Genomic DNA, 12,439 nt, shown 5'->3' on the forward strand with positions numbered 1-12,439 from the left:
GTTACTGCTGAGCAGTGCTTACACAGAGCCAAGGGCTGTTCTGCTTCTCACCCCACCCCACCAGCAAGTTGGGAGGGGACACAGCCGGGACAGCTGACCCCGACTGACCCAAGGGATACTCCAGACCACAGGACGTCATGTTCAACATACAAAGCTGGGGGAAGAAGAAGGAAGGGGGGGGATGTTCGAAGTGACGGCGTTTGTCTTCCCAAGTCACCATTACGCGTGATGGAGCCCTGCTCTCCTGGGGGTGGCTGAACACCTGCCTGCCCATGGGAAGTGGAAAATGAATTCCTTGTTTTGTTTTACTTGCGCACGCAGCTTTTGCTTTACCTATTAAACTGTCTTTATCTGAAACCATGAGTTTTCTCACTTTTACTCTTCCGATTCTCTCCCCCATCCCACTCTGGACAAGTGAGCAAGCAGCTGCGTGGGGCTGAGTTGCCAGCTGGGGTTAAATCACAACACCTGCACTTCAAACCAAATTAGTTTTAGCATTTAGTTTTAACCTTGTACTTCAGTTTCTTGAGGGAGGATTTGTTTACACAACTTTCAGGGTGGATTCAGGTTTTTTTACATCCATGACTAATGCAGTTTAAGATGCCCTAGAGCATCCCTGACATTTACAAGGAGGTTGTGATATGACTCTGGACCTACAGGAGATCTGTACCACTTTAGACCAATACTGGGACTGGTCTGGGACTTTAGACCAATACTGGATTCCCTAGGCCATCTCAGCTAGCACTGAACATCTATGTTTAAACAACTACACAGACTCTAAGCTGTCTGAAAGCTAGTATTCTTAGTTATGGAAGTGTCTGCAGAAGAAGCATGGAAAGGAGACTACCAGATGAGACAAGATATCAAACTTTGAGACAGTCAGGGTTCAACTGAGTTGCATCTAGAGAGAGGCATAGTTCCACCTGAGATGTCCTAGGAAACCCAAGACATCCACATGAGGCTAACAGATAGGGTTATCCTTCTTTTTAGGAAGGCCCAGATCTTAACTTCTCTGTCTTGAGGACGGTGTGGTTGTCTTGGACTGCCTGGAGGATCTCATATGGCACTGTAAGCCTTTGTGAGGGCAGCTCAGCTGAGATCTAGCTCTCCATTGACTAGTCCACATAGACCCCTATTTCTCAGACACCTAAAATTAAGTATGCACCTCTGGAGCTAAACCCAATTCTTAATTTGAGTGAAATGAATCTTATCTCTGGAAATCAATTGGTTGGCTATGAGTTTCAGAAATTGATTCATAAAATGATAACAATCTTAATTATTTGGTTTTGATTATTGATTATTTCAACATGTCTGCATGCACCTTCACAAACCTGGCAAAATACTACACACATACTTTTTCACCATACAATTTAAGGCATTTTGTTTTCACCCTCTCTTAGTTTTTCGCTGTTTTATTCTCCCTGCAAATTATTGATAAAATGGGCTGTTTCCCAAAGAGGTATGTACATGTACGCAGCTGAGGTATCGTCAAACTTCTGCTGGCATTAGCTGGGCATTCATTCAGGGAAAAAAAAAGATATAATCTGGTAGAAAACAGTTGTTAAATGAAGTTTGCAGTTCTATCACGGTTTGTAAAGTCCAGCCTCTTGAGTAAATGCTTGAGCCTCTTTCAGCTGTTTGCTGCAGCACAAATGCCCAAACCTTTTCCATGTTAAAGGTAAAATTAGTTTAAATTTTACTGGTTGTCTGCAAGGGCGAGGCACTGAGCAACTGCAAATCCTATTAGCTTTGGAACAGGGCCTCGTACAAAATTGTCTGAGGGTTCCCATATGATTGTAAAGTGCTTAGATACCGTCATTTGCATAGTAAAGGTAGTCACAAGGGATTGAACTTTACTCATTTCTAATTTGGTCAATATTGCATTCAATCACTTCTCAGATACCTGGCAGGTGAATTGACTCATCTTATTTATCTACCGCTACATGATTACATACTACAGTGATGAACACAGTACAAACAGATAGGTGGTCTGGAAAAGGAGAGATCTACTGGAATGACCTTTCTCAGTGTTGAGGATTTCCAGTGAAGTGAGGAATGATTTCAACCTCTACTAAAGAAAAATAGGGAAAGGGGGGAAAGACTTTGGTAACTCAGATCTTTTCTGGGTACAGAGAAGATAGGGTAGGGTAGGGTAGAAATGAATATACATCTCTGTGGGCTCTGACCAGACTTTGGCAATTAATCCAGATTTTGTCACGTTTCTGTGGATTGGCAATCTTTCCAGGAAAATGGCATGCAACAGATGAAAGGCATCCTGAAGTCACTCAGAGATGATGCCCAGCAGAGCCACAGATCACTCAAGCAGCAAGCAGCATGGCTTAAGGAGTGGGAACAAGAAGGTATCACAAACAAAACAGCCTTCCCTTTCCCCAAACCACTTTTCTATTGAAACCACTAAATTTTAATGAGTTTACTAGCCCTCTAGAAATGAGGGCAGGTAATTGCAACGTTACTTACAGGATTCAAGATCAAGTTTACCACATTTAACTCAGAAGAAAAGCCAATTATAATGGCTTAACTCACTGGAGATACTGTAATATGTAATGAAAATATACGTTTAAAAAAAGAAAGAAAGGAAGAAAGAAAAAAGCAGTTTTTGATAAGCAGTTCTAGAAGTCCAGGTCATCCTGGCCAATCTCATCAGAGTCTTCTTTCTTTTTAGAAGCCTGAACTTCATCACTATGTTCAACCTCCTTTGGATTTACACCTTCAGCATCTGCCTGGTTCTCATCTCCCGAAGAATCAGCGCATGAAGATTCTTTGTCCTCTTCTTCTTCCTCACAGTCAGGATACATCTGTGAGGGTTTGCTGCTCTCATCACTTTGAACCTCTCCATTGGGATGGCTGCTCATGGGGTTATTGTCATCTTTGCATTCCTTTTCACCTTCATCTTCAGACCCCTTCTGGGATTGCTGTGAGAAGTTTCCTACAGAAGAATAACAAGAAAAGACAGCTGCTTTGTTCAGACTCTTTAGCCTTTTCCTGTTTTGTTTGCCTTTGGCCCTTGAGGGTCTCTCAGAAACCTTGTTGTTGCCTTTGTCTTCATATGTTTCATGCGCCTTGTCAGGGTCATCACTGGTAGGTTTCTCATCATTCTCATCATATTTATCACCTCCTTCAGTGTTGTTTTCCTCCTCAGCTGAACATGCCTCATCTTCTGACTCTGGATTTGCATCTTCCACTGCCTCAGCTTCATCCTGCTCAGCTTCTTCAGTTCCTTCTGCAGCATCTCCTTCAGGATTGTTGTCAGTTCCAGAGCCATCAGCATCTCCTCTGCATTCCGATGTCTCTTCCTCGTCATCAGCCCCAATGTCCTCATCCTCTGGCTCCTCTGCTTCTTCAGCTTCATTGTCAGCTTCATCTTCAGCTTTGGACTTCTCTTCAGCTTCCTGCTCTTCATTTTGAGCTTCTTCTTGCTCTTCCTCTTTCCCGTTTGCTTCCTCCTCTGCCTTTGTTTCTTCGTCCTCTTTTGCTCCCTCTTTTTCTTCTTTTGTTTCTTCCTCCTTCTCTTTTGGGTTTTCTTCCTCTTCTTCCACTTCCTGCTCCTCTTGTTTTGTTTCTTTATCATCTTCTTTTGCTTCCTCATCCTCATTTGTTGCTTCTTCTCCTTCTTGCACTTCCTCCTCCTCTTTTGTTTCTTCCTCCTCCTTCATGTCTTCCTCCTCATCTTTTGTTTCTTCCTCCTCCTCCGTCACTTCCTCCTCCTCTTTTGTTTCTTCCTCCTCCTCCGTCACTTCCTCCTCCTCTTTTGTTTCTTCCTCCTCCTCCTTCACTTCCTCCTCCTCCTCTTTGGTTTCTTCCTCTTCCTCCTTCACTTCCTCCTCCTCTTCTTTTGTTTCTTCCTCTTCCTCCTTCACTTCCTCTTCCTCCTCCTCCTCTTTTGCTTCTTCCTCTTCCTCCTTCACTTCCTCTTCCTCCTCTTTTGCTTCTTCCTCCTCTTTCATGTCTTCCTCTTCCTCTTTTGTTTCTTCTTCCTTCTCATTCACTTCCTCCTCTTCCTCCTTAGTTTCTCCTTCCTCCTCATATTTTGTTTCTTCCTCCTCCTCCTTCACTCCCTCCTCCTCCTGCTCTTCCTCCTCTTTTATTTCCTCTTCCTCCTTTGTCTCCTCTGCTGCTTCCTCTTTTACTTCCTCATCTTCTTTCTCTGTTGTTTCTCCCTCCTCTTCCTCTTTTGTTTCCTCCTCTTCTTCTGCCTTCATTATTTCTTCTTCCTCTTTCTCTTCCTCCTCTGCTTTTGCTTCCTCTTCTTCTTCTCTCTCTTTTGTTTCTTCCCCCACTTCTGCTTCTTCCTTTTCTTCTTCTTTGGTTTCTTCATCTTTAACCTCATCCTCCATCTCGCAGTTTTGACTCTCTGATATTTCAGATCCTTCTCCATCTCTGTTCAACGTTGCGCTGTCCACTTCGTTTAATTCTGGCTCCTTTTCTTCATTGCCCTCCACTTCTGTTTCACTTGGCTGGGGTTCACCCTCATCGTTCTCCTCATTTGGAGTGCCCTTTTCTGCTGCTTCCTCCACAGAACTGCTGGGAATTGTTTTGATGTCCTGGGCTGCTTCTGAGGCACAGGCTTCCTCATTATCATTTTTCTTCAACCTCAGGATTTGCTGTAAATCAAATGCCTTCATGACTGGGGCATTGGTGGCCACCACTGGCTTTCTTGCAGGCTTGCAAGCCATTTTTTTCCTCACACAGGAGTCACATGGGCAGTATTCCTCCTCACTTGTTTGTTGATTAAGACTGGCCTCAAAAGCTGCACTAAATGATGTATCTTCATTTACATCAAATGATAAGTCTGATGTGTCCTCTAGCCTAGTCTGGGTTGCATTCGTGTCACTGATGCGTGACTTTTTATGCATAGTTTGCAATCGCCGTCTCCTCTGCTCAGTTTGGAGTGTTGACTCACGCTTGAGTGGTTCATCCGGAGGTCGTGGCATCTTCTTCCCTGCTCTGCTTTTGATCTTCCTCATCTCCTTATCTATGCTTTTTTGTATCCTTTTACTCACTTCTTCCTTCAGCTCCAGTATCATTTCATCCATCTGCTGGTTGTTCTGCAGGTTCCACCTGACTTTGAACTCATTCATGGCACTGACATAGTGGGTCATGAACTCCTTCTCGATTTTCTTGAGCAGTCTCAGGACCCAAACTGGGTCCAGATCCATTGAATTTCGCTGGACAAAGGATGTGCCCATGGTGGTGACCATATTGACTTTGGGCTCTGGGTCATTTGGAGACACTTTTCCAAGCTGCTCTTCCAAATCAGCTTTCAGCTCTGTCCCACAATCAGCATCATTGACATTTGTATCATCATTAGTGGGTAGCTGATCAGCTTCCTCTTCAAGATTTTCTTTTGGGAGTTCATCATTCACAGCTTCATCTTCTTCTTGTTCTCCATTTTCAGTTAATTTGCTGTTTTCTCTGTTTTCATTTTCTCCCCCTTCCTCCTGACCATTTTCACAGTTACTGCACTGATCCTCCTTATTCTCTTCTGCCTCCTGAATTAGAGAGTCCTCTCTAGTAGACTGTGCTTTAGCCTCTCCTTTTGATTCTGAGCAGGCTGTCGAAGGTCGGGACGACTGCTCTTCCTCTTTACTTTGCTCCTCACCCTCAGTCAGTTCAGTGCCAGTCTCCACATTTTCCACTTGTCCAGCTGATTTGAGTACAGCAGTTTTCTGTGCCGTTAAGGTGCAGTCCCTGGCACCAGCTGTACTCTCTTCTGAGCCACGAGAACCACTGCCAACATCAACGCCAGAGGAGGACATGGGGGTGAAGTCACAATCTACAGATTTGGGAGCTTTAAACCCAGAGGCTGTCTTTGGCTGCTCACTTGCCTCTTGACCTGAACTTGGACCACTTTTTTCAGCTGTGCATCCAAACCACAGGGCTTGAAAAATGTTTAGCAGCTCCATATACCTTGGCTTATTCAAACATTTTGATTTATCTGATGGATATTCTGACTCTTCATCGAGGAGTTGGAGACTCGCAAGACAAGTAATCAAAATGTTGGCAGAGTTACTCAGTTTTCTCCCCATAGTGGGGGACACTTCAGGCAAACTGTTTGATCGGTCAAATTTTGTTTCATGTTTTGAACTGAGCAAGGCCTTCATGATCTGGACGGAAGTCTGGACAGAGGTTGGCAGGTCTCTTCTGTTGTTATTTTGGCTGGATGTAACTGACTGGCTGCATTCCGCCTGGTCAGCTTTGGCAGCTTCGGCAGCTTCGGCAGCTTCGGACACAACCTCAGAGATTTGTTCCTGATTCACACACTCCTCAGCCTCTTCATTAATAGCAGTGCCTTCTGCTGTCTCTTTTCCCACTTCATCGTTTTCTTCATTTTCAGCCTCCTCTACATTCTTTTTCTCAGCATTTTCATCCTCTGAGGTTTCCTTGGCATTTGGACAGTATGATACCTCAGTGGTTGCCTCTATACTTTCCTCTTCTGCATCATCCTCCATTTCATATTTCATAAGCAATGTTTCTGAAGGGATTTTACTTAGCCATTCTTGCACAACTTCTTCTGGAGTTGTATTTGGTAGAGTAGACGGCATTAAATCACTCCCTTCCTCCTGCATACCTGTGCTTTCTAACTCTTCCTCCACTTTTCTGTTGCAAGAATCATCAGTCTCTTTATTCTTCTGATGATTGATTTCAGTTGCAGCTGATTTAGACCCATAGGAAGTTGCTCTGGAGGAATCTACAATTTCTTTCTGCTCTTTTCCTGTGGTCAGCACTGACTCAGTACCTATGCTGCTAAGGGAAGAGTTCTTCAACATGGTTGAATGTATTTTTTTGCTGTTTGGCTTCCCTTTTGGTGGGGCAGGACAATGCATACTACATACTGACAAAGTCTCAGACAGTGATGCTTGGCTGGAGTTTGACATCCTCACATGGAGATTTCTAGTTTTTACCTGCCTTGATTTTGAAGACTGAGATATGTTTGATTGTAAACACCTATCATCACTTTCCTGGGATACCTGTGTCAACAAGCATTTATCTTTTACTTCTGACTTTGAAGAGACTCTTGAAGAGACACTTGCAGGGTTTCCATTCCTAATCCCAGTCTCAGTTGAGTGGTCACCTTTTGAACATATACTCTCACTCATACTTCCCTGTCTTGAAAGTGGGGCCTCTGAATTAATCTTGGAATGACCCTCTCCAGCTTTTCCATTAGGGCTTGAAACACTTGAGCAGAGGGATGATGGCTTACTATTTTCTTCTCTATGGCTTCTCTTCTTTGAGCCTTTTGAGGATTCACTGTAGCCATTGGTGGTACTTTTCAAGCTTTTCTCCTCAGTAAAACCTGTAATCGCCTCTGCTTCACTAGTAGATGAAATGTTTGAGTGAAAAGATCCTGAGTTATGAGACATGGGGTCTCCAATAGATTTTTTCTTGATTTCACATGAGCTTTTGGAGTAATTAGATGCCCTGCTGCATGATCTCAGATCATCTGCACGTAGGGAATTCTTCTTTTTATTCAGAGTGGATTCAAGTGAAGACACAGACATTTCAGACTGTGCATCCAAATGAATACGGCTGTGTTTGCTCTTTTTGGATCCTCTGGAAGAGCAAGAGGCATTGCACAGAATCTCATCACTGTCACTTCTCTTGCTGTTCCTGTCACTAGCTCTGGAATGGGGAGTACCTTGTGTAGAGCATTGTTCACTTTCACTGCTCTCATCTCTAATTGATCGGCTGGGCTTTGTTTTTGCTGACACTGAGCTGACTTCATTGATTTCATCTTGTTCTGCTTCAACCTCTTCAGCCTCTTTCTTAGGGCAGGACTCACTGGAGAAGGAGGAGACCACTACGTTGTCATCAGAGTGGTCATTCTGTTCACTCTTTGCTGTTGGCATGGTACAGTTACTAGACTTGCTGTGCACACTGTTGGCAGAAGTGGAGCACCTAGTGTTATCTTCTTGATTTGCCTTCTGAAGACTTGAGGAGGACATGCTCCTACCCGTGCTACTTGTTTCCTCACATACGTTCTTCTTGCTCTGTCTGGACTGCAGAGATGACCTTGATGAGACACTCCCGACTCTGCTGCTTTCGATCTCTTCTGCATCATTCTTTAAGCACTTCACAGAGGAAACTTCAAAACAATTTTCGTCTTCATTTTGTGAATTGGTTTTGCTGGCCTCATGGTCTTCGGGGGCATCTTGGGTATCCAGGTTGTTTTCACAGCTTGAATGTGACATTAAACCCAAGGATGAAGGTCTCTGACTATTGCTCGTGCTTGTCCGAGTGTATTCTTGCTGGTCTTCTCCATTGGAAGCACCTGTAGACAAATCACTTCGACACATACACTTTTTAATGGATCTATATGCCACTCTGTTCTCTATAGTCTCTGAGTAGGATGAGGACTCTTGCACAATGTGCTCAGAGAACTCCTCACTGGATGTGGTGTGGAGGCTATCCACAGAAGCCATTTTTTTGTGGACTACTCTCCTCCGGGAAGATGTGCTGGAGCATGACGACCGTGTGTGCCAGGTGCTTCGTACACTGGGCTCTTCCCTCTGGGATGTGTGCATGGGGTTTTTCCAAATGTCATAGTCCTGGTGTTTCTTTCCACAGCTATGACAATGAGCCTCGTCACATTCTGATTCCTCAAGTTTTGACATGTAAGAATCAATATCACAGGGATATAATGACTCATCCGCCTCTGAGCTGGCTTCTGGGTTCATTTTCTGTATGGGGTCTACTCCGCTGTCCTCCTCTACACCTGACTCTTCACAAGGCATCTGGTTCATCAGATTGGACTTTTTGATCTGGGTGGACCACTGCAAAGTCTCGTCATTCAGCAAGCGGAAGCGGACTTTCATCTCAACGGATAGGCTACCATCCTTGTTCACATGTACCCGTTTTTCTATGTCGTCATTGACCAAGGAATGGACCAGGTCCCCAGGTTTTGGATGCGAGAAACTGTTTGAGAAAGATGCACCATTATCCGGTGAGGCAACGAGACCATTAGGGTACGACTTTTCTGATGATAAAGAAAATCTCATTGACCGATTGCTTGATGCTGACCGTGGATGGATAACACTTTTTTTGGCTTTCAGTCCAAAGTTCGCTGGAGTTTGAAATAAGTAAAGAAAAGAAAGATGGAGAGAAATGTTAACTCATATAAAGATGACACAAAATATATAGGTCAAACCCTCAAACTAGTGAATACTGATATTATTCCATTAAAGCTAAGCCTATGCCAGTTTACATAATTTGAAAATTTGGCTTTGGCTAAGTGATGACCATAAATATTAAGTTTGAATTAATGATCTGTATTAAAATCTTCTATACATTAACTTTTTTTTTTTTTAATCTAAATTGAAACACAAACACCTTTTTTGTCTTATTAAGTGCATGTCAGGAAGAAAAAGAAATATATATACAGAGCAATTTAGTCTCAGAGTTTCTGTATTTTATCATGCTGCAAATATCCCTTTATTTAACTGTGCAAGTTTTCATCCTTCCTATTCAGTTGGGGAAAAATACATGGAAAGTGACCTTCTTCCTTAGCTAGAGGTCAAGTGTCACACATTTATTGTGCATCATCCACCTCTTCACTCACATGCCAGGAAATACAGGTGTGGCCGTGTAGACCAGAGCAGCACTCAGTCCGTGCAGGGATGTGGCACTATGAATAATTATAACGCTTATTAAAACATAAAGAATAAATGGAAAAGGAATTGTAAGCTGGTGATACTTACAAAAAGAAATAGTGGTAGTTATAGAAGAAATCAGTAATAGTACGGGAATTTTAAGAATTGTAATCCAAAGCACATCTCTGTGGCTCAGTGCAGTGATCTGCATAGATTTATTCAAGTCCTTGACCCTTCATTTCAAGTAGAGTACAGTTTTACAAGATACGCACCTATCTCGTTTCTAGTACAAATTTGTTCAAAGTTTACTTTTAGATATCTAGACAACCATATGCCTCTGTGGGCATACGGATATGCAGCTGAATGGACGGCATTTTAGGCAGATAGTGTTGAACAGGGAGCACACCAACCAAGATCAATAACACATGAAATATAGCTCTTATCTAACCATCCTTATGCATTTGAACTGATATATTTGCTCAGTCTCCTGATGGACAAAGCTTCAGATTATTCCCACTGCTCCCTCCAATTTTTTATGTCTCAGGCAGTGAGCATGGCATGCCTCTGTCCTTAAGTTTCTACAACTAGTTGTCAACATACGAGTGAATCTTTCGTGGGTCCTGGTATTGACAATGGTGAGAAACAGGAGCACCTCCAGAGCACACTTCATTTCATGCTAAAGAAAATCCCTAATATAGGTGAGATGAATTGCCCTTTGGACATGGGAAGTTTATTTTCATAGGCTACTGAGGGTGGCTGGTTTAATTACCTGTGACCTCAGATAACTCATGATGAAGTGCCTAAGAAATATCATCCTGAATAACGCATAACATACTCCTTCCTGAACATAACCTTTCCATAAAAACATGCTTTGTTCCCAAAAGGCTACACTGCAGCTGTAACCTGCAGGAGCAACTGAATCTCCTGCTGACAAAACCAGGGCATCCTCTGGTCCTGGTGCAGGCAAATGCAGAAGCGCAGGCATTATATGACATAAAGACAAGGGGATAGAGGATTCGTGGGAAATCTCAAGGGTTTGGGGAGCCTCAGAGGCAGACACAGGAAAGGAGGGAGTTCTGGAAGGAAAAGGAGACACAGAGATATGAAAGAGGAAGGGAAGTCAGCCAGACACGGGGACCATGTAAAAGAAAGACTGGAGGGTGTAGGGAGGAAATCCTAGAAGGAAACCAGAGAAAAAGAAGGGGAGGATGGAAAAGCCTGGGAGGCAGAGAGAGGGAAGTACATTTTCCACATGAAATTTGCGCGTTGGGGCCATACAATAGGTGCCTGTAATCTCCATGTTGTGGGACACGGGCCTGGAGAGGACGGTGCAATATGCGCCAAAGTTTTTCTTACTTTCATTGTTTTCATTGACATTGTTGCCGTTGGAACGGGGAGCCAGGTTGGGCAGCTTCTCCACCGAGTGTTTCCTCAAATTCTCCATCGATACAGGTTTAAATGGCTCCCGGCCGACACACACCAGCACGCTGGGACAGTGAAGCAGAGCCTGCATGCTGTCGATCTAGAAAGAGAAGAGCAAGTGGATCACCGTGGGCTAATAGAGCAGAACTACATTTTACCTTCCAGGTCCAGAATCACTTGACATTTAGATGTCACCTAAAATAAAATAAACGTGGTTCTGGAGAACTTCAGGGTCTACCAGGTCGTGTTGGCAGACCCTGTTGCAGTACTCTTCCATTGAAAGAGAGACTCTGCTATGCTTTAATCAGATCTCCTAAGTCAGGGGAGGGATGGGAGAGATTGCCTAAGGGACAAGATATTTATTACAAGGTTTTACATCTTCCGGGAAAGATTTAGGCATAATCAATGTGGTAGTGAGGAAGGGGGTGGAACCAGAGGCTTCTCAGTTTCCCTTACAGAGAATTACACTCTTCAAGTCTTCTAATTCCTGCATGGGACAGCAATTACTCCCTGGTAGATGCTACATTCTAGGTTGACCATTAGTTCTCTTTCTTCCTCTGCTCAGCAAAGGACAAGAACTGTGACTTCCCCTAATATTACCTCAAATACTCTCTCAAATATTACCTCAAATATTGCCTCAACGAGGGACAATGTGGGACATTGTCCCTCAGCGTGGGAAGTGCCTGTGAAGGACTCTCTGTTCCTCCACGAGAACCCAGGCTTACACACTGCCTCTTCATCTTCACCTCATGACCTGTGTCTCAATTACACACCAAGTCCTTCATGTCAGCTGCAGCTAGGAACAGGGAGCAGGGCTAGACACAGCAGAAAGTCACTTTTACCCAAATACAATGTTTACCTAGCATCTAAAGGAGCAGGAATCAGTCCTGTGATGAGCACTGGCTAGACGAAGCCTGGACCCTCTTCCATCTTGCTTCTGCAATCCCTTATTTGTAAGACTGAAGTTAAGCTCCCAGGTAAACCACTTGTTGGCTTTTAAAAGGATGAGAGGGCTCCCTTGCTGTCTGAAAGGTCTTTAGAGTGGCCAACATCTGGCAGCTTTGTGCTGTCAGGGGTCTCCACAATCCCGCTAGGATGTTCCTTCCTCCTCAGACTGCTACATCAGAACATCTCTAGAGCATACAGGGACTCACCAGTAAGAAGTGACCATGCAATGGGCTACCAAGATGTTAGCTAGCACCGGTGGTGGGCTCAACACTATCTTGCCCATAAGATGCACCCTGACCTCACTGTGTCACTTAATCATCAGCCCTTTAACTAGCAGCCAAGTATGGAAGAGAACGAATCTCAGAGGAGCTGTGATGACAATTCTGCAGTTGTCACACGTGCCTGGCATAACAGAGCATGAAGGGCGGACCTCATTCTCTAAATGTTGCTATAGCATCAGA

At 43.8% G+C, this 12,439-nt stretch overlaps 1 protein-coding gene across 5 annotated transcripts in view; it reads right to left on the reverse strand.

The window, feature by feature from the left end:
- Positions 1 to 221: 221 nt before the first annotated feature.
- RP1L1 (RP1 like 1) overlaps positions 222 to 12,439 on the reverse strand; it is a 47,430-nt gene continuing 35,212 nt past the window's right edge. For 2 of the 5 annotated variants that reach the window (XM_052810018.1, XM_052810017.1), the window contains exons 3-4: positions 10,965 to 11,130; positions 222 to 9,082 (exon numbers count right to left, since the gene is read on the reverse strand). In XM_052810018.1, the coding sequence (XP_052665978.1) occupies positions 2,631 to 9,082; positions 10,965 to 11,130 (6,618 nt within the window). In that variant the 3' untranslated portion in view covers positions 222 to 2,630. The remainder of the gene's footprint in view (positions 9,083 to 10,964; positions 11,131 to 12,439) is intronic. The other 3 variants (XM_052810020.1, XM_052810019.1, XM_052810016.1) reach the window with 3 other exon arrangements.

The sequence above is a fragment of the Harpia harpyja genome, chromosome 15, assembly GCF_026419915.1.
Source record: "Harpia harpyja isolate bHarHar1 chromosome 15, bHarHar1 primary haplotype, whole genome shotgun sequence".
In the NCBI taxonomy this organism is placed as follows: Eukaryota; Metazoa; Chordata; class Aves; order Accipitriformes; family Accipitridae; genus Harpia; species Harpia harpyja.